At 45.5% G+C, this 22,764-nt stretch overlaps 1 protein-coding gene across 2 annotated transcripts in view; it reads right to left on the bottom strand.

Annotated features, from left to right (window-relative positions):
- Positions 1-452: 452 nt before the first annotated feature.
- The window catches only part of LOC120046831 (polypeptide N-acetylgalactosaminyltransferase 2-like), a 124,162-nt gene continuing 101,850 nt past the window's right edge, over positions 453-22,764 (bottom strand). Inside the window, exons 6-16 of one of the 2 annotated variants that reach the window (XM_038992376.1) lie at positions 22,224-22,289; positions 20,303-20,424; positions 15,194-15,281; positions 12,996-13,083; positions 5,928-6,031; positions 5,546-5,672; positions 4,391-4,483; positions 4,007-4,090; positions 3,704-3,830; positions 3,153-3,272; positions 453-2,827 (exon numbers count right to left, since the gene is read on the bottom strand). In XM_038992376.1, the coding sequence (XP_038848304.1) occupies positions 2,672-2,827; positions 3,153-3,272; positions 3,704-3,830; positions 4,007-4,090; positions 4,391-4,483; positions 5,546-5,672; positions 5,928-6,031; positions 12,996-13,083; positions 15,194-15,281; positions 20,303-20,424; positions 22,224-22,289 (1,175 nt within the window). In that variant the 3' untranslated portion in view covers positions 453-2,671. Of the gene's footprint in view, positions 2,828-3,152; positions 3,273-3,703; positions 3,831-4,006; positions 4,091-4,390; positions 4,484-5,545; positions 5,673-5,927; positions 7,391-12,995; positions 13,084-15,193; positions 15,282-20,302; positions 20,425-22,223; positions 22,290-22,764 lie in introns of those variants that run through there. The other variant, XM_038992375.1, reaches the window with a different exon arrangement.

The following is a 22,764-nucleotide window of genomic DNA, read 5'->3' as shown; positions in this document are numbered from 1 at the left end:
TACTGTGGGACACCTCTTCTCTTACTGTGGGACACCTCTTCTCTTACTGTGGGACACCTCTTCTCTTACTGTGGGACACCTCTTCTCTTACTGTGGGACACCTCTTCTCTTACTGTGGGACACCTCTTCTCTTACTGTGGGACACCTCTTCTCTTACTGTGGGACACCTCTTCTCTTACTGTGGGACACCTCTTCTCTTACTGTGGGACACCTCTTCTCTTACTGTGGGACACCTCTTCTCTTACTGTGGGACACCTCTTCTCTTACTGTGGGACACCTCTTCTCTTACTGTGGGACACCTCTTCTCTTACTGTGGGACACCTCTTCTCTTACTGTGGGACACCTCTTCTCTTACTGTGGGACACCTCTTCTCTTACTGTGGGACACCTCTTCTCTTACTGTGGGACACCTCTTCTCTTACTGTGGGACACCTCTTCTCTTACTGTGGGGTGGGACACCTCTTCTCTTACTGTGGGACACCTCTTCTCTTACTGTGGGACACCTCTTCTCTTACTGTGGGACACCTCTTCTCTTACTGTGGGACACCTCCTCTCTTACTGTGGGACACCTCCTCTCTTACTGTGGGACACCTCTCTTTGGCATTTTTTAAATGCAATACCTTTTACACAAGCGTCAGATAGGGACTGCTGCATATGCTGTGATGCTCATTTCTGTACTGATGGTTGGAGATTCCTTTTGTATCAGGAAGTTTGACCAGAATGGTGTAGAACACACAGGGATTGATGTGTAGGACTTACACAGATTGCTTATGGTAAATATGTGCATATATAATGAGGGCTTACAAAATACAGAAAGCAAATATTACTAAATAATAAGTAATTTGCTACTCTAGAATAAATTAATCTCCATTGATATCGGGGGAACCCCCACGAGACAAAAACAATGTCACGTCAATGGATTAATTGTTGCTTTCATAAGTCGTTATAGGCTCCTTTGGCCATCACATTAAAGGTGGTTTCTGCTGCCCCTCAGAAACAAACAGTAACGTTTAAAGTACCACATATCACAAGCTACATGTAGAAACCCAATCAGAATGGTCCCGAAGCAGATGCTAAATGCACAACAATTACACTGAAATAGGAACATCTTATTGCTTTTCTCCCTTGTGAGTGCATTTAACTATTGCCGAATGACCTGCCCTCCTTCAAGAAACCTGTTCACTAGCACACAGACACATTCTCTTTTAAATGGGATGGATATGAAAAAAGGCAAAGACATCATTCACAAAGCATGCGAGTAATGTCGAGAAACAAATGGAGAGAAAAAGAAACTGTAGGAGAAAAGACGTAGAAGTATAACATGCAGCAAGGCCTCGCCGTGTACATGCTGTCTGTCACTTAGCGCTGAACAAGTGGCATTTTATAAAATCACAAATACATACACTGTGTGCGACAACACTTGTAGACTTCTGAGAATGGAAATGATGGTTCCAACATTACCCTGTAATACACTCTTCACCAATACTGATTTGGATGAGGTTATGACAGGGTAGTTACAACGGTAACACCGACACTGAAAAGGAGAATTTTAGTTTTTTTAGAAAGTAAGTAGATATGTTTTACTCACAAGAGAAGTCAGAACGCAACAATAGTACAAAGAAATATCTGTCCAATTTACTGTGTTACTCAGTTGATTATTCTACAGTATAATTGAACACAAAACACATTTTCAATGTCTGCTAGAAATAAAATAAAACTACAATAAACTTGGACACTACTGCTTTTGCAAAGAAAAACATAATGAATATATATATAACTTTTTTGGGGGGGGGGGTTCCATTCAATTGTGATGTACAAAGGGGACAAACACTGAGGAGCCGTAGCAGCCAGTGCTACAATCTGTGACGATTCAGCAGCGATACATCCACACCCTGGACAACTCCTGGTCCCACCAGTATCCATGAGAGGCCTGCGAAGAGAACCCTTCTGATCGGACGACGTACCTTCTTACAACACGCGTGACAGGAGCAGAATGAAAACTCTGTCAATTGTTAATTTTCTTAATCTCTTTTCAACTCTGGCAGAGCAGTCCACCAATCAGGAGAGAGGCGTTTGAGTGAACGAGAGGAACAGTGCATAGAGTCATTTCCCTTCTACCAGCAGGACTTTAAGGGGCCAAAACCAGCTGAGACCATCCGCTTTCTTCCTGGCCAGTCTGTCTAGTCAGGGAACCTCTGTAGAATATGTCTTTTACATTCAACAAAGACATTACTTGAGAGAGAAAAACTACTAATTAATAGTCTTATCCATTTCAGAACTTCAGTGGAAAGAGAGAACAAAGGACACGCACAAAATAAAAAACATCCAGAAAGTTCCTTTCACCTGTAATAAGAAAAATTACTTTGTCACATTCCAAAGAGCGGGACTAAAGATGAAACGCTGAGGTATATAGTTGGAGGGAAAGCATTATCATCATCATCACCACCACCAACATTAAAATCATCATCAACATTAAAATCATCATCATCCCACTTGGTAGTCTGTAGTTTCAATATCCTGCTTCCCTCTGTGTGTTGTGGGAACTCAGTCTGTCCGTCCGTCTGTGTGTGTTGGTAATGGGTGGCTCTAGTCTGTTTGGCTCCGGGGAGGAGAGGATGTGGTGCTGGTGGGGGATACACTCTCTCTGTGTTTGTCTGTCCATCTCGCTCTCTCTAGGGCTGGAGGTTGAGGGTGAACTTCCACTGCTGGTTGAGGTTGGGGCTGCACACCTCCACTGTCAGCCCCCCATTACGTGCGCTGCGGCTGTCCAGGCACAGGTTGCTGCCCACGTGCCGCAGCTTGGAGTTGCTCTCAATTTGCTCCCATTTCTGGAGACACACGAGGTGGGGTCAGGGAGGGGTTGGGAGAGGGAGGAAACAAGGGTCCACAAATCAGTCACAGGTTTTTATGTCATGTGAGTTTCATTAACCAAAAACCCAATAATCCTATGATTACCATTAATGGTTTCTATTGATAGTGAGTTTATGGTGCAAATCCAAAGGGATCATCCCAATCCAGAAAAGCATCATAATCCACTAAATGAATGTTCTAATTCCATTCTAACAGCCGGACTGCTGTCAGTCTCTCATTTACTACTAGTGCTTTCTGATCGATCTGATCCTTGGTGCATGACTCGGTACTCGGCTCGCTCACCTGTCTGCTGTCGTTTTCCCTGCAGCCCTGCATTTTGATTTGTGAGCCTGCGGTGCGATCCACCACCGTCAGACACAGGTCCATGTGCTTCACTGACTTGTCCTTGGTCAGCGCCCATTCCTGAGGAGAAAGAGAGGGAGACAGTCAGTTTAGGTACTCCTCAATGATTATGTAGATCTATTTGTAATGTGTGTGTCTTTGTCAAGTGTGAATATGCGGTGTTTGCATGTTGTAAATCACACCTATATAGACCAACAGGGCCTTGACTCTCCCACAATCCCCTCCTCCAGCGCAGTAATATAATCAATATGTAGTGGGAAGTGGGACATTAAAATGGATTTCATCAGTATGAATCGGAGACTCCCAATCAAAGCAATATTTGACTGTCCAGTCCAGCACCTGATAGTGGACTGTCCAGTCCAGAAACTGATAGTGGACTGTCCAGTCCAGAACCTGACCAAAAGTAAACCCACCTCAGTGTGTTACCCAGCCCAGTGCACAGCTTGGTTATGTGTAATGGATCTGAGCAGTACCTGAGCCCTGAATGGTACCTGATTTCCCCCAGCGTTGTGGCATTCATAGACCCCCACCACTCCATCTGCAAAGTGTCCCAGCGTGTCTAAGCAGTTCCCTCCCTGCTGCAGAGCTCCGAAGGCAATGTCCTGATGGTCAGGGACCCTGAAGGGCCAGACAAACAGCACAAGTCAAGGGGATGTCAAATCACAAGACGTGAGTATATGCCACCACCAAAGTCTTTCCCAGAGTTTAATTTCCAAGTGGAATACAAAGGCCCCAAAAGTCTGTTCCGCCTATATATTGCTGGACCACTGTGGCGGTGTGGTCTCTCTACTTACCGCAGCTCAGGGTACACATTCTCCAAGTACCACTTGAATGGCTGGCAGCCGAGCCTCTTCTTCATCTCCATCCTGCTCTGAATGCTGCCAGACAGATAAAACCATGACTCATCTAACTACCAGCCATCTCAGAGAGACAGACAGCAGCATGACATCTGGAGGCAACTGAGATCACTACATCAAAGCACAGAGTACATGATATTAGAACTCAGCTCAGGGTGTACCATCTGACCTTCTGGAGGTGTCAGAAAAGGGGAAATGTCTTTTGTTATTCTATACAAGGACAGCAGGGCCATCTGTGATGCCATCTTGGAAGAAGTGTGTCTGAAACAATACTTACTTGCCGTAGGGCACAGGAAGAAGGGCGTCTGAAAGGATACTTACTTGCCGTAGGGCACGTTTCGGGCCGAGGGCACAGCGGCGTAGTAAAAGTTCTTAAACTCATCCATCCACACCTCTGCTGCTCGCCTTGTGTTCCTGTGGACAGACCGATACACACCATGCTAGAATACTTTAAAAAATGCATTCTTCCTGTTCCTTCTTCCAGTCCTTGAAATAATCACTGATCTGAAATAATGTAATCATTTCAGTGCAGTAGCCTAAAAACTATAGGCAATGTTATAGATTCAATTGATCACATGTGTTATTTATTCAATAGAAGGATGGATGTCTGTTAAAATATGAACAGGGCAAGAGAAAGTGAGGAGGCGGTTCAAGCTTCAGAAAACACAGGAGGAGAGTGACAGTCCTCGAAGCTATTTTGAGATATGAGCACACATCCTAAGACTTGGCAATCTGTGGGGTTTTCAGTGCTATGTGACAGACTGGCAGTGAGGGAGTGGTCGCTTTCTCTCATCTCATTGATGAATCACCCAGATGCGAAACAGTGTTGACACTGCAGGGGTGAAGCCAAGACGAGAGCAGAGCTGAGGCTTCTGTTCTGATTGAGCCTCAATTTTAATGACTGCAGCTAAGCTAGACTTTGAACAGCAGTATTAGGATGTGAATTTCAGAGGAATGAAATAGCCCTTCCCTACAGGCTACTAGCAGGTATTCATCTCAATGCCTCAGCTTGGATTTCATTGGGTCTTTGAGAAAGGTAAAGTTAAGGGTAAAATGTGGGTAAAGTTACTGTAGAGTTAGTGAGTAAACTCAATTGCCAGTTAGCCTGTACAGTTGCCATTTTTTATGGCTCTCATTTCAAACTCTAATGTACACTCCCGCTGGTTGGTTATGTGCCAGTATGTAGAAGAGGTTAGTCCACAGTGACAGTATGTAGAAGAGGTTAGTCCACAGAGCCAGTATGTAGAAGAGGTTAGTCCACAGTGACAGTATGTAGAAGAGGTTAGTCCACAGTGACAGTATGTAGAAGAGATAGTCCACAGTGCCAGTATGTAGAAGAGGTTAGTCCACAGTGCCAGTATGTAGAAGAGGTTAGTCCACAGTGCCCGTATGTAGAAGAGGTTAGTCCCCTGTGGACCACATGAAGGCAGACTTTAGCCAAGTCTACCTCACGTCACAGGTACAATCAATAGTCACCTAGCAAACACAGTGCCACTTCCCCCAGGGAAGGTATATGGGTGCTGCTTCCTGAAGACGTGGCCCACTCTACTGCAGGGAATGATCTCTAGACTGCCGCCACACTGCCACACGCGGAAAGAGATCTCTGCAATGTCCAAATACAAAACACACACATTAATATAACGGTTTAGGGTAATGTTTTACAGTGACATTTCAATATGCTAGAACTTCCCACAGTTGGCACCTTTAATGTCAATACGATTTCAATCAGAAAATGGTGTCATATAATATTGACATATAGACATCGTAAACCAATCCAAAAAAAGCATCCCACTCCCTCTCCCATTCCCACACAATGACAAACAAGCTCAAGCTTTCCTAGTGTTCTGTGTCCACTTACCTAGATTCTCTCCACCCCACACATCCATCATCATGTCATACTTCCCCAGCAACTCAAAGTAGTCCTTGTCCATGACAAAGAGGCCGCCGGCGATCATGGGAGTCCTGAGAAAGGGGTATGACAGAAAGTAGCTAGGGTTATGAGACAAACCAGAGACCGTTCTGCCAAGTCCAGCTCTCCTACAGTCCTCTCATCTGCATGTGATACCCGGAGCCCTGTAACCCGGCAGCGGCAGGGAGGCTGGCCCTGTAACCCGGCAGCGGCAGGGAGGCTGGCCCTGTAACCCGGCAGCGGCAGGGAGGCTGGCCCTGTAACCCGGCAGCGGCAGGGAGGCTGGCCCTGTAACCCGGCAGCGGCAGGCAGGCTGGCCCTGTAACCCGGCAGCGGCAGGGAGGCTGGCCCTGTAACCCGGCAGCGGCAGGGAGGCTGGCCCTGTAACCCGGCAGCGGCAGGGAGGCTGGCCCTGTAACCCGGCAGCGGCAGGGAGGCTGGCCCTGTAACCCGGCAGCGGCAGGGAGGCTGGCCCTGTAACCCGGCAGCGGCAGGGAGGCTGGCCCTGTAACCCGGCAGCGGCAGGCAGGCTGGCCCTGTAACCCGGCAGCGGCAGGGAGCCTGGCCCTGTAACCCGGCAGCGGCAGGAAGGCTGGCCCTGTAACCCGGCAGCGGCAGGGAGGCTGGCCCTGTAACCCGGCAGCGGCAGGGAGGCTGGCCCTGTAACCCGGCAGCGGCAGGGAGGCTGGCCCTGTAACCCGGCAGCGGCAGGGAGGCTGGCCCTGTAACCCGGCAGCGGCAGGGAGGCTGGCCCTGTAACCCGGCAGCGGCAGGGAGGCTGGCCCTGTAACCCGGCAGCGGCAGGGAGGCTGGCCCTGTAACCCGGCAGCGGCAGGAAGGCTGGCCCTGTAACCCGGCAGCGGCAGGAAGGCTGGCCCTGTAACCCGGCAGCGGCAGGAAGGCTGGCCCTGTAACCCGGCAGCGGCAGGAAGGCTGGCCCTGTAACCCGGCAGCGGCAGGAAGGCTGGCCCTGTAACCCGGCAGCGGCAGGAAGGCTGGCCCTGTAACCCGGCAGCAAGGCTGGCCCTGTAACCCGGCAGCGGCAGGAAGGCTGGCCCTGTAACCCGGCAGCGGCAGGAAGGCTGGCCCTGTAACCCGGCAGCGGCAGGAAGGCTGGCCCTGTAACCCGGCAGCGGCAGGAAGGCTGGCCCTGTAACCCGGCAGCGGCAGGAAGGCTGGCCCTGTAACCCGGCAGCGGCAGGAAGGCTGGCCCTGTAACCCGGCAGCGGCAGGAAGGCTGGCCCTGTAACCCGGCAGCGGCAGGAAGGCTGGCCCTGTAACCCGGCAGCGGCAGGCAGGCTGGCCCTGTAACCCGGCAGCGGCAGGCAGGCTGGCCCTGTAACCCGGCAGCGGCAGGCAGGCTGGCCCTGTAACCCGGCAGCGGCAGGGAGCTGTGATGTCCGGCCCCCTGGCTGTTTGGATGGAATAATACAACACTTCACTTTTCCTCAGAGGCCATTTTGTTTTCGAAAGGAAGAAAAACATCAATGAGCGTCTTGGACAAAAGCCTGTTGAACAAAAATAGCCAGCTCTTTTGGCTCCCAAACGCCTCTTTAAAAAAATATGTTTTGTATTTTTTAAAGTCAAACAGTTTGAGATAGTTTGACTATGATTGGTGTTAAAACTAATTCTAATGAAATTAAATCACACACTACCTTAACCACAATGTATTTAAAAATGCATTGATTTGTTATGAAAAAGAATGCTATTAAACATTTGCATTTAAAGTATAACTTTTTAATGTATATAAACAAAGTGCATATAAATCTGACCATTCAAAACGAATACAATCTGAACAGCATAATAGAATATTGCACCATGTCAAAGAAAAATAAATAACAATGTGCCAAACTGCAGCATCCAACTTAAAACATTAAACTGGTCCCTCTTTTCTCGCTCTTCTTTATTGCCATGTTATAACCAGCAGCACACAGCAACGCTGACCATATTTTGCTTTTATGAGAGATTTGCATTCAGAAATACAAGCTGCCTCACTTGAGGTGCTGATGCGGTTTCTTCTTCCAGTAACTATTTGTCCCGTTTTAGAGAAGACCGGATGTGGCCACTATTCAGAGTCTCCCTGTCATGACTTTAGTAAACCGTGGGTAGACAGAGGCCTTGTTCTCCCACCAGCTCAGAGGATCTGCAGATCTTTGGAGGATGGACTCCTCCAAATAGGATCGGATCTCCATTATGGAATCTGCTGAGGGATTCCTTCCTGCTGCATTCCCAGTTGCTCTCTCGTCAAACAGCATCCAAACAGCAGACGTTTGTGGCACTACTGCTGGTGCCTCTGCTCCATCTGATCCCTCTTCTTCCTGTTGCCCTGGTGCCTGAGCCAGCTGACTGCTGGGGCTGTCCCTCCCTGCTGCTGAGGTTATTCTTTGAAGAGCCTCATCAATCGCTCTGGCATCACTGAAGGCTAACTTCTTAAACCTGGGGTCAAGTGCAGCGGTTTCTGATAGCATGTGATTATATTCCATTCTGTGGAACTTTCTGTCCATTGATGAATATAGGGTGTCCAACTCTGTCACATGTCCTGTGGTTACATTTGCTTTTCTCTGGCGGCTGGCTGTGATTCACTGCAGACCCTTACACAGGAGTATAATTTTACATCAGGAGTATCACAGCAACTAATTAGTTCAGGTTCATGTTTTGTCTACTGATACTACATTCGCATCTACTGCTCATATACATTTACAATACTGGATTAAATATTGATGTAGTAATAACTCCTTACTCCACTTCTCTCCACAGTGACTTGCTCAGGACTCTGCACACCTCCCATTCCTCTTGGGTTAGAGCATCAACAGGTGCAATGACAATTGACAGGGTAGAGATGATGGCATCCTTTGACTCAAGAAACTACTTCAACATATAAAATGTTGTAGTGCAGTCTTGTTTAGGCCTCAGCTCAGGCACCCCCATCTGGCGTTGTGTAGACTTTAGTTTTTCAGCACCTACTGTGCTCCTTTGGTAGTATTCCACAGCTGCTTTCACTTTGTCCACAGTGGGCTTCACCTTCAGAGCATTTCTTACAAGCAGGTTGATTGTGTGGGCAAGACATGGATGATGGGTCCATTTAAACATTTTCATGGCTTTGGTTATGTTAGCTGCATTGTCGCTAACACAACAGACCACTTTTCCATCTACTTGCCATTCTCTGGCCACTCTCAACAGTTCCTCTGCCAAGTTCTCTGAGGTGTGTCTGTCGCTGAACTCAAAGAAGTCCAGAAGACCGCTAGACATCAAAAAATCTTCAATGAAGTGACATGTAACCGACATGTAAGAAGTGGTTACCCTTAATGTCCAACAGTCAGTGGTAAGGCAAACTGCAGTAGCTTTTTGGACTCTTTCCCGCACTGAAGCCTGTGTGCTCTCGTACAGTTGTGGAATAAGTGATTTTGAAAGAGTTTTCCTGCTTGGAATTGTGTACATTGAATTTAGACTATTGCTATAATTTCTAAAACCTCTGTCCTCCACGACAGAAAAGTGTCTGGAAATCGGTGGCAATCATTTTAATCAATGCAAAATCAATTTGGCCTCGTTTTGCTACAGACATAGACTTTGGCATAAACTGGTCCATATAACACTGCGTTGCTGTGGGTGGCGGGGTAGGCCTACTTGACTGAGTGGATACATCTCCACGTGTGGAGGTGCTGGCTCCACCACTATCACTAGCAGGCCCACTAGTTTCTCGAAGCTCCGCTACAGCTAGCTTCACAGTTGGGTGCAGTTCGCATATGCCGGTGTAGGTTGTGCGTAGAACCGGCTTTAGATGAGATTTTGTTTTAGCAAATTCTACACTGTGCTCTAACACTGTCTACATTATTAAAATGCATCCAAATGTTACTGTGCTTTCGACTCATTTTCAGCTGTTTTCACAGCTGTCCTTCCTCCCTCTCATCGGCTGCTAAGTGTGTTACTGTGTGAGTAGGCTCGGCCCTCCCTCATGCGTCTTTGGTTCATTGGTTGACACTGCGTGTCTGATCAACAGGAACAACAGGTGAGGCTGTTAGTCTGAGCAGACAATCAGAACGAATGTATGCGCTTGAGCATTTAGGCCTATATTCTTTTTTTTCCTTATTTGAATTGGTTAATTCTATTAATTTAAATCTTTTGATTATTCATATCTTAATTTTTTATAAATAGATTCGGCTCTTCTGATATGCGAGCCGGCTCCCAACGTTCACCTACAAGAGCTGGCTCGTTTGCAAACGACCCATCACTGGTCTGCATGGTCAATGCAGCACAAACTACAATGTTGACGACAACAATGCTGTTTTCACTTTGCTTCTTAATATAAATCCACTAGCATTCTATAATGACACTATTAGTTTGTGTTTCTTACATCAGCAAACAGCTAGTTTGTCATTTCTTAGCAAGTTGCCCTAAATCTTGTTAGACGCTAATAAATGTACTGAGTAAGTGCAAATGTAGCTAGTTAATACCAGTGATGGTGTAGACCTAAATCAGCATGTTGTTTGTGCAACAGTATCTTCTAAATCAAAGAGGAATATGCAAAGCAACAATATGTTAGCTACATGAAGTAGCTAAGAGAAAACATGAAATGTACCCAAAGCTTATAGGGTCCCCTAGGAAACACTTATCAACACTTTAGTTCCTACCTTGGCATTTTAATTTGTTGTCATCTCAAACAACACTGTATTCAAAGTGCCCACTATTATAATCTAACTATAGAATTAGAATAGTCATTATATTTCCATGATTCCAACAGTTTTGCTTTAATTTGCAAGTCAAATCGCAATTGCAACATTTGGTTAAAAATAAGTCCTATATTATTTGCCCATATCGTGCAGCCCTACGTGGCAGTGTGGAAATGAAGTCATGGCTTTAGAAGCTTCACTTTGACTCAAATGATGTCAATTAGCCTATTGGAGGTGTACCTGTGGATGTATTTCAAGGCCTCATGGGACATCATGGGAAAATCAAAAGAAATCAGCCAAGACCTCTGAAAAAAAAATGTAGACCTCCACAAGTCTGGTTCATCCTTGGGAGCAATTTCTAAACGCCTGAAGGTACCACGTTCATCTGTACAAACAATAGTACACAAGTATAAACACCATGGGACCAATCCCATAACCGCAGCAAAGGACCTTGTGAAGATGCTGGAGGAAACAGGTACAAAAGTATCTATATCCCCAGTAAAACGAGTCCTATATCGACATAACCTGAAAGGCTGCTAAGCAAGGAAGAAGCCACTGCTCCAAAACCACCATAAAAAAGCCAGACTATCGTTTGCAACTGCACATGGGGACAAAGATCGTACTTTTCGGATAAAGGTCCCCTGGTCTGATTAAACGAAAATAGAACTGTTTGGCCATAATGACCATCGTTATGTTTGGAGGAAAAAGGGGAACGCTTGCAAGCCGAAGAACACCATCCCAACCGTGAAGCACGGGGGTGGCAGCATCATGTTGTGGGGGTGCTTTGCTGCAGGAGAGACTGGTGCACTTCACAAAATAGTTGGCGTCATGAGGAAGGAGAATTATGTGGATATTGAAGCAACATCTCAAGACATCAGTCAGGAAGTTCAAGCTTGGTCGCAAATGGGTCTTCCAAATGGACAATGACCCCAAGCATACTTCCAAAGTTGTGGCAAAATGGCTTAAGGACAACAAAGTCAAGGTATTGGAGTGGCCATCACAAAGCCCTGACCTCAGTCCTATAGAAAATGTGTGGGCAGAACTGAAAAAGCGTGTGCGAGCAAGGAAGCCTATAAACCCGACTCAGTTACACCAGCTCTGTCAGGAGGAATGGGCCAAAATTCACCCAACTTTTTGTGGGAAGCTTGTGGAAGGCTACCCGAAACGTTTGACCCAAGTTAAACAATTTAAAGGAAATGCTACCAAATACTAATTGAGTTTATGTAAACTTCTGACCCACTGGGAATGTGATGAAAGAAATAAAAGCTGAAATAAATCACTCTACTATTATTCTGACATTTCACATTCTTAAAATAAAGTGGTGATCCTAACTGACCTAAGGGAGGGAATTTTTACTAGGATTAAATGTCAGGAATTGTGAAAAACTGAGTTTAAATGTATTTTGTTAAGGTGTATGTAAACTTTCGACTTCAACTGTATGTGTTGCCACCCTAGGATCACTCACTACTCATAAAGAAAATGTAGAACTTTTATTATTCAAAAACTAAAAATACCGTCCAATTCTTTTTAAATACAATGATATAATATTTTGGCCATATCGCCCAGCCCAACAGGGACATGGATCTAACAAGGTCTGGTCTACAGGGACATGGATCTAACAAGGTCTGGTCTACAGGGACATGGATAATGCATGGATACTAAAGCAGATCTAGAAGACCATTTAACCAGAACAGCTTATCCTATTGTTTTCTCTAAACATGTCACAAACAAATTACATATTTTCAAATGCCAATTACAATAAAAAAATAACTCGAGTCACCCTTAGGGTTAATTCCCATCACCTTGTGAAGAGGAACAAGATGCATTATAGGCAATGAAGAGCCATATTCTAATTCTAGCCTTTGGATATTGATTAAATGCTGCCCTCTGTTGGTTACCAATACGTTTACTGAGAGAATGCATCTGACATTTGGTTATTATGTAAAACAGAACCATTTCTGTGATCTCATACTGATCGAACAAATCAAAGTGTTTGCTCTCTTCTGATCTTTCTTTCACAGCAATATCTTCATCAATTATCTTCTCCCTCATTATCACCATACACAATTTAAGACAAAGCTGGATAAGATGAGAACGCCTTCAATCACCTCTGTGTTTACTTCACCCTGCAATATCATACGGCACCGTGGACGTCAGGGAGAAAATGGAACAGAGGCTCAAAGGCTCAGTTTTCTTTCAGGAGCTTTTGGCTATATTCCCCCAGAGGGCTCAGTGTGGACGCTGCACACTGATATCTAATGCTGCCTGCCTCAGCCTCTCCTCCAGGGGGCACTGGCTATGAGGCAGAGGAGAGGACAGCAGAAAGAACCCAGAGGTGAGACAGGCTTACTTGATTGGAGCAGTGGGGTTTCCTTGACGCACCCTCCTCTGCTCCACGGTCATATAGTCCCACTTGAAGACCAGATTCCAATCAAATCCTAGAGCGGGAAAAACAGGTACTGATTAGGTTTTAAGGGAATTCAAGTAAACAAGAGTAGATTCATTTTGATAACAGGAAAAGCTGGTTGTCAGTGTTTGTATTTCTCTTAACACTACTATCCTTTTCACACACAATGGCTAACTGATAGATATTATATTACACATCTGTGGCGTTCCCTCTATCTACATTTTTAGATACATTTTTAATTTATTTAACCTTTATTTAACTATGCAAGTCAGTTAAGAACAAATTCTTATTTACGATGACGGCCTAGGAACAGTGGGTTAAACTGCCTCATTTAGGGGCAGAACGACAGATTTTTACCTTGACAGCTCGGGGATTCGATCTAGCAACCTTTCGGTTACTGGCCCAACGCTCTAACCACGAGGCTACCTGCCGCCCCATATGGCTGTACATTACACTTCTCATAAACCCTATAGAGTGCAGGAGCCATGGGAGTGCACAATGTAATCTGCCTATATCCCTAGACAAATCAACCAAATAGTTTCCATTCCAAAGGGCACTCCCTTTTTCAAGATTTATCACACGCTTATTCTCTCCTTTGCTCTCACACACATGCAGCCAACCAGCCAGTCAGCCAGCCAACCAACCAACCAGCCACTCAGTCAGCCAGCCACACTCCAAGAAACAGACTTCTTTGGCAGAAGGTGACATTGGGTACAGAGTGAAAACTGCCATGTGATTTCCCAGCCTGCCCTGGAGAGGAAAGGAAAGCTGCAGGTGTAGATGAGTGAAAACTGCCATGTGATTTTCCAGCCTGCCCTGGAGAGGAAAGCTGCAGGTGTAGATGACTGAAAACTGCCATGTGATTTTCCAGCCTGCCCTGGAGAGGAAAGGAAAGCTGCAGGTGTAGATGAGTGAAAACTGCCATGTGATTTTCCAGCCTGCCCTGGAGAGGAAAGGAAAGCTGCAGGTGTAGATGAGTGAAAACTGCCATGTGATTTTCCAGCCTGCCCTGGAGAGGAAAGGAAAGCTGCAGGTGTAGATGAGTGAAAACTGCCATGTGATTTTCCAGCCTGCCCTGGAGAGGAAAGGAAAGCTGCAGGTGTAGATGAGTGAAAACTGCCATGTGATTTTCCAGCCTGCCCTGGAGAGGAAAGGAAAGCTGCAGGTGTAGATGAGTGAAAACTGCCATGTGATTTTCCAGCCTGCCCTGGAGAGGAAAGCTGCAGGTGTAGATGACTGAAAACTGCCATGTGATTTCCCAGCCTGCCCTGGAGAGGAAAGGAAAGCTGCAGGTGTAGATGAGTGAAAACTGCCATGTGATTTTCCAGCCTGCCCTGGAGAGGAGAGGAAAGCTGCAGGTGTAGATGAGTGAAAACTGCCATGTGATTTTCCAGCCTGCCCTGGAGAGGAGAGGAAAGCTGCAGGTGTAGATGAGTGAAAACTGCCATGTGATTTTCCAGCCTGCCCTGGAGAGGAAAGCTGCAGGTGTAGATGAGTGAAAACTGCCATGTGATTTTCCAGCCTGCCCTGGAGAGGAAAGCTGCAGGTGTAGATGAGTGAAAACTGCCATGTGATTTTCCAGCCTGCCCTGGAGAGGAGAGGAAAGCTGCAGGTGTAGATGAGTGAAAACTGCCATGTGATTTTCCAGCCTGCCCTGGAGAGGAGAGGAAAGCTGCAGGTGTAGATGAGTGAAAACTGCCATGTGATTTCCCAGCCTGCCCTAGAGAGGAAAGCTGCAGGTGTAGATGAGTGAAAACTGCCATGTGATTTCCCAGCCTGCCCTGGAGAGGAGAGGAAAGCTGCAGGTGTAGATGAGTGAAAACTGCCATGTGATTTCCCAGCCTGCCCTAGAGAGGAAAGCTGCAGGTGTAGATGAGTGAAAACTGCCATGTGATTTCCCAGCCTGCCCTGGAGAGGAGAGGAAAGCTGCAGGTGTAGATGAGTGAAAACTGCCATGTGATTTCCCAGCCTGCCCTAGAGAGGAAAGCTGCAGGTGTAGATGAGTGAAAACTGCCATGTGATTTCCCAGCCTGCCCTAGAGAGGAAAGCTGCAGGTGTAGATGAGTGAAAACTGCCATGTGATTTCCCAGCCTGCCCTGGAGAGGAGAGGAAAGTTGCAGGTGTAGATGAGTGGGATTTACCTCCTTTGAGATCGGCCGAGGCGCCTACGTACTGGAAGTTGTCCATGTTGATGACGTCGATGATGGGGGAAACAACCCGCGTTTTGTCCTGTGGGAGAAGTAAAGAGAGAAAGATGGGACACAAAGATGCAGTGTTCCACTAGATTATATAGAAATAAGACTCGGGGACTGAAATAATCAGTCAACCACCACATCATTTCACAACCAAGCACTAGATAAAAGCTGAATAACAAATTACAGTCCAAAACAGATCTGCGGCGAGTCAAACTTTTGTCCACATATTCACTTAAATATGAGCTTAACACAGCCAAAACACAAATAGATTTCCAAGAGGGAAGTACAAGATTTGCTGAGCGTGACATAAATCAGATGGATTGGATCATTCCAGAACTATTCCAAGTCTTTTGATGAAGCAGAAGAAAACTACAGCAGTAACTGTGTTCCATTGAAGTTTTGTCAAACCAACGGTGAGTTAGAGCTCTTTAAATCAAGTAACATTTTAGGGGTCACATAATCATATTTAGCAGATGTTATTGCGGGTGTAGCGAAATGCTTCTGTTCCTAACTTCAACAGATCAGTGATATCTAACAATACACACACATCTAAAATTAAAATAATGGAATTAAGAAATATAGAAATATTAGGATGAGCAATGTCGGAGTCCGGAGTGTGTGTCAAATCAAATCAAATTGTATTGGTCACATACACATGGTTAGCAGATGTTAATGCGAGTGTAGAGAAATGCTTGTGCTTCTAGTTCCGACTATGCAGTAATATCTAACAAGGATTCTAACAATTTCACAACAACTAACTTATACACACAAATGTAAAGGGATGAATAAGAATATGTACATATAAATATATGGGTGAGCGATGGCGTGCGGCATAGGCAAGATGCAGTAGATGGTATAGAATACAGTAAACACATATGAGATGAGTAATGTAGGATATGTAAACATTAATAAAGTGGCGTTATTTAAAGTGACTAGTGATAACTTTATTAACTCCATTTATTTAAGTGGCCAGAGATTTGAGTCTGTATGTTGACAGCAGCCTCTCTATGTTAGTGATGGCTGTTTAACAGTCTGATGGCCTTGAGATAGAAGCTGTTTTTCCAGCTTTGATGCACCTATACTGACCTCGCCTTCTGGATGATAGCGGGGTGAACAGGCAGTGGCTCGGGTGAATGTTGTCCTTGATGATCTTTTGGCCTTCCTGTGACATCGGGTGCTGTAGGTGTCCTGGAGGGAGGGTAGTTTGCCCTTGGTGATGCGTTGTGCAGACCGCACGACCCTCTGGAGAGCCTTACGGTTGATCGTGGTGCAATTGCTGTACCAGGCGGTGATACAGCTTGACAGGATGCTCTTGATTGTGCATCTGTAAATGTTTGTGAGTGTTTTAGATGACAAGCCACATTTCTTCAGCCTCTTGAGGTTGAGGAGGCGCTGTTGTGCCTTCTTCACCACGTTGTCTGTGTGGGTGGACCATTTGTTTGTGATGTGTACGCCGAGGAACTTAAAACTTCCCACCTTCTCCACTACTGTCCCATCGATGTGGATGGGGGGGGGGGGGGGCTCCCTCTGCTGTTTCCTGTAGTCCACGATCATCTCTCCTTTGTTTTGTTGACGTTGAGTGAGAGGTTATATTCCTGACACCACACTCCGAGGGCCCTCACCTCCTCCTTGTAGGCCGCCTCGTCGTTCTTGGCAATCAGGCCTACCACTGTAGTGTCGTCTGCAAACTTGATGATTGAGTTGGAAGCGTGCATGGCCACGCAGTCATGGGTGAACAGGGAGTACAGGAGAGGGCTTAGAACGCACCCTTGTGGGGCCCCAGTGTTGAGGATCAGCGGGGTGGAGATGTTGTTTCCTACCCTCACCACCTGGGGGCGACCCGTCAGAAAGTCCAGGACCCAGCTGCACAGGGCGAGTTTGGAGGGTACTATGGTGTTAAATGCTGTGCTGTAGTCAATAAACAGCATTCTTACATAGGTATTCCTCTTTTCCAGATGGGATAGGGCAGTGTGATGGCGATTGCATCATCAGTGGACTTATTGGGGCGGTAAGCAAATTGGAGTGGGTCTTGGGTATCAGGTAGGGTGGAGGTGATATGATCCTTGACTAGTCTCTCAAAGCACTTCATGATGACAGGAGTGAGTGCAATGGGGCGATAGTCATTTAGTTCATTACCTTAGCTTTCTTGGGAACAGGAACAATGGTGGCCATCTTGAAGCATGTGGGGACAACAGACTGGGATAGGGATTGGTTGAATATGTCTGTAAACACACCAGCCAGCTGGTCTCTGAGGACGCGGCTAGGGATGCCGTTTGGGCCGGCAGCCTTGCGAGGGTTAACACGTTTTACTCACGTTGGTAGCGGGCCGTGTCAGTGGCACTGTATTGTGCTCAAAGCGAGCAATGAAGTTGTTTAATTTGTCTGGGAATAAGACGTCGATGTCCGCATTGGGGCTGGTTTTCTTTTTGTAATCCGTGACTGACTATAGACCCTGCCACATGCGTCTCATGTTTGAGCCGTTGAATTGCGACTCTACTTTGTCTCTATACTGACGCTTTGCTTGTTAGATTGCCTTGCGGAGGGAATAGCTACACTGTTTGTATTGTCATGTTTCCGGTCGCCTTGCCATGATTAAAAGCGGTGGTTCGTGCTTTCAGTTTTGCGCGAATGCTGCCATTAATCCACGGTTTCTGGTTAGGGGTTTTAATAGTCAGTGGGTACGACATCTCCGATGCACTTGCTAATAAACTTGCACACCAAGTCAGCGTATACATCAATGTTGTTGTTTGAGGCTATCCGGAACATTTCCCAGTCCACGTGATCGAAGCAATCTTGAAGAGTGGAATCCGATTGGTCAGACCAGCGTTGTATTGACCTGAGCACAGGCGTTTCCTGTTTTAGTTTCTGTCTATAGGCTGGGAGCAACAAAATGGATTCATGGTCAGATTTGCCGAAGGCAGGGCGCGGGAGGGCTTTGTATGCATCGCGGAAGTTCAAGTAGCAATGATCCAGAATTCTGCCAGCTCGTGTCACGCATTCGATATGCTGATAGAATTTAGGGAGTATTGATCTTAGGTTAGCTTTGTTAAAATCCCCAGCTACAAGGCCTCAGGACGTATGGTTTCCAATTTACATAAAGTCCACCGAAGTTATTTTAGGGCCAACGCGGTATCTGCTTGGGGGGGGGGGAATATACACAGCTGTGACTGTAATCTAAAAGAATTCTCTTGGCAGATAATGCGGTCGGCATTTGATTGTAAGGAATTCTAGGCCAGGTGAACATAAGGACTTGAGTTCCTGTAGATTGTTATGATTACCGACGCATGATGTAATCACAAGGCACACACCTCCGCCCTTCTTCTTTCCAGAGAGATGTTTGTTTCTGTCGGCGCGATGTTTGAAGAAACCGGGTGGCTGTACCGACTCTGACAAAGTATCCGGAGTGAGCCATGTTTCCGTGAAACAAAGAATGTTAAAATCTCTGGAAGGCAACTCGAGCCCTAATTTCGTCCACCTTGTTATCTAGAGTTTGGACATTGGCGAGTAATATGCTAGGAAGCGGTGGTGTGCTCGCCTTCTGAGTCTGACCAGTAGGCCGCTCCGTCTGCCTCTCATGCGGCGACCACGTTGTTTTGGGTCGGCCTCTGGGATAAGATTGCATGTCCAGGATGTGTGTGTATATGTGTATAAAAAGTCAAGGGGTCCGAATACATTCCGAAGGCACTGTATGTGTGTGTAAAACTATGAAATAACACATATGGAATCATACAGTAACCACAAAAGTGTTAGACAAATCTAAATATATTTTATTTGTGAGATTCTTCAAAGTAGCCACCCTTTGCCTTGATGACAGGTTTGCGCACTCTTGGCATTCTCTCAACCAGCTTCATGAGGTAGTCACCTGGAATGCATTTCAATTAACAGGTGTGCCTTGTTTAAAGTGAATTTGTGGAATGTCTTTCCTTCTTAATGCGTTTGAGCCAATCAGTTGTGTTGTGACAAGGTAGGGGTAGTATACAGAAGATAGCCCTATTTGGTAAAAGACCAAGTCCATATTATGGCAAGAACAGCTCAAATAAGCAAAGAGAAACGACAGTCCATCATCATTACTTTAATACATGAAGTTCAGTCAATAAGGCACATTTCCAATAACTTTCTTCAAGTGCAGTTCAAAAAATCATCAAGAGCTGTGATGAAACTGGCTCTTATGAGGCCCGCCACAGGAAAGGAAGACCCAGAGTTACATCTGCTGCAGAGGATAAGTTCATTAGAGTTACCAGCCTCAGAAATTGTTCAAGTAAGACACATCTCAACATCAACTGTTCAGAGGAAACTGCGTGAATCGGACCTTCATGGTCGAATTTCTGCAAAGAAACTACTACTAAAGGACACCAATAAGAAGAAGAGACTTGCTTGGGCCAAGAAACACAAGGAATGAACATTAGACCGGTGGAAATCTGTACTTTGGTCTGATGAATCCAAATTTGAGATTTTTTCCAGCCGCCGTGTCTTTGTGAGACGCAGAGTAGGTGAACAGATGATCTCTGCATGTGTGGTTCCCACCGTGAAGCATGGAGGAGGTGGTGTTATGGTGTGGGGGTGCTTTGCTGGTGACACTGTCTGATTTATTTAGAATTCAAGGCATGGCTACCACAGCATTCTGCAGCAATACGCCATCCCATCTGGTTTCACCTTGGTCGGACTATAATTTGTTTTCCAACAGGACAATGACCCAACACACCTCCAGGCTGTGTAAGGGCTATTTGATCAAAGAAGGAGATGGAGTGCTGCATTAGATGACCTGGCCTCCACAATCTCCCGACCTCAACCCAATTGAGATGGTTTGGGATGAGTTGGACCGCAGAGTGAAGGGAAAGCAGCCAACAAGGGCTCAACTCTAAGACTGTTGGAAAAGCATTCCAGGTGAAGCTGGTTGAGAGTACCAGGAGTGTGCAAAGCTGTCATCAAGGCAATGTGTGGCTACTTTGACAAATCTCAAATATAAAATATATTTTGATTTGTTTAACACTTTTTTGGTTACTACATGATTCCATGTGTTATTTCATAGTTTTGATGTCTATGGTACACACTGACCTCTGCCACCCTTTCCAGGAGTGGTTCCAGCCAGTGTTCATTACACTCGCAATGGCTGTCCAGGAAGGTGAGAACACTGGCAGTGGCTGTGTCGGCCCCTCTCACCCGCGATCTCATCAGACCTGTGGAGGAGTAACACGCCTGGTGCTCTTATCAATATGTCATCTACAAATACACAATGGTTTATTCATGTGTGTGCAGGCCTCTCATTTCTATGTATACAGTACCGGTTCTCTGAAGTTTGGGATGTGCATATCACAATAGTTGGCTACTCATATTTAAATATTTATTTACATTGAAACTTTTCGCATTATTAATACAAATCTTAAAAATACCCCGATTAAAATGGTTAAATTTAGTTTATACATTTTAGTCATTTAGCAGACACTTATTGTAGTAACCTGGTATATTTATGTTTACCAATAGATGGCAGTATTGACTCAAGACGGGGGTTTGCTTCCCGCTATCCGTAGCTATTTCCTATGTCTGCCTATATAAATATGATTAAGAAAGCTTCAGGTAGCTTAAGCCAGGTGCATTAGAGAATGTAATTCTAAGTTACAATTAAATACTAAACCGTACTTAAGTCTCATGAGTCGTAACTCTAAGAAACCTTTAAGGATACTACACTTATCTAGAGCGACATTATCTGAGTGCATTTTCATACAGAGCGTGAATTTGTATGCTTTTAATGACTTGGTTTGAAGTCATCTGGTATGTTTTTAAATGACTTGGTTTGAAGTCATCTGGTATGTTTTTAAATGACTTGGTTTGAAGCCATCTGGTATGTTTTTAATGACTTGGTTTGAAGTCATCTGGTATGTTTTTAATGACTTGGTTTGAAGCCATCTGGTATGTTTTTAATGACTTGGTTTGAAGTCATCTGGTATGTTTTTAATGACTTGGTTTGAAGTCATCTGGTATGTTTTTAATGACTTGGTTTGAAGTCATCTGGTATGTTTTTAATGACTTGGTTTGAAGCCATCTGGTATGTTTTAAATGACTTGGTTTGAAGTCATCTGGTATGTTTTTAATGACTTGGTTTGAAGCCATCTGGTATGTTTTTAATGACTTGGTTTGAAGTCATCTGGTATGTTTTTAATGACTTGGTTTGAAGCCATCTGGTATGTTTTAACTGACTTGGTTTGAAGCCTTCTATTACCTGCTGAAGTGCTAGGTCATATGAACTTTAATCCTGGGTTAGATAATTCAATTCTCGCTTAGTTGCTTGAGTGTGCCATTGGTTGAGAGGGGCAGAGTGTGGTGTGCCATTGGTTGAGAGGGGCAGAGTGTGGTGTGCCATTGGTTGAGAGGGGCAGAGTGTGGTGTGCCATTGGTTGAGAGGGGCAGAGTGTGGTGTGCCATTGGTTGAGAGGGGCAGAGTGTGGTGTGCCATTGGTTGAGAGGGGCAGAGTGTGGTGTGCCATTGGTTGAGAGGGGCAGAGTGTGGTGTGCCATTGGTTGAGAGGGGCAGAGTGTGGTGTGCCATTGGTTGAGAGGGGCAGAGTGTGGTGTGCTATTGTGGAGTTGTAAAAGACAATCAGTTTTGCAGAGATAGCAATAATGAACAGAGGACTGCAGCCAAGTCTTTTTGACCTAATAGTCATTCTATTGGAGAGCACACAAAGCACTTTACAAAAATATACTTGTTCTTACAAACTCTTCATTGCTTTGGAGTGTATATTTTCTCCCCATTGGCCCCAATAAACCTGTTCAGAGGTTTCCTTTCCTAGCCCTAATGATCCTTCTCTGCTGTTAAAAGTGGCAAATCACTTCAGTTGATTTGATTAGGGTACATGCAGTGTTGGACAAGGTCAAGGACAATGGGCATCAAATACTATGATGATGACTAAAGCCTGACCAATCATTTTCAACTAGCAGTTTTTATTCCTTCAAATGCATTTCCCATTTATCCACTCACCTTCTCGTCGATCGTTTCGAAGAACCCGGATCTTCTCAATTTTCCCCAACAAGGCTCCATCTTCAGCTGAACCACGAGACACAAACCTTGGTTACTAAAATAAACCATCTATATACATATACACACACGTCAAATAAACATCTATATAGGACTTATAAGGGCTTTATGAAGACTTCTTTTCAGCCATAAAAGTTATGTTTCATTTAAAGCGGAACCAATGGTTTACTTAATGGCCCTCCAGTGTCTAACACACTGTCTAACAGACAACTCTAGAACGACTCAAAGATCGCTTTAATCTATTTCAAAAGGCTGACGGGTACAAGAGACCTCTATGAAAACTCAGGAGGAAAAGATGAATGATAGGTGTGATGCCTGAGCTGGAGGCACGTGCCCTTAAGGGTCACCCAGAGTTTAGAGGGACGGAGCCTGAGAGGTTCAGGACAGGGGCTTTAGTTTACAGACCGGGTGGCGAGGGAGAGAAGGACCTGGAGCCTGTCAACCAGTGCCAGTACTGATCCAGAGTGACAGAGGCACAGGGCAA

The sequence above is a fragment of the Salvelinus namaycush genome, chromosome 4 (assembly GCF_016432855.1).
Source record: "Salvelinus namaycush isolate Seneca chromosome 4, SaNama_1.0, whole genome shotgun sequence".
Classification (NCBI taxonomy): domain Eukaryota; kingdom Metazoa; phylum Chordata; class Actinopteri; order Salmoniformes; family Salmonidae; genus Salvelinus; species Salvelinus namaycush.
This window is presented reverse-complemented; position numbering and strand designations above follow the sequence as displayed.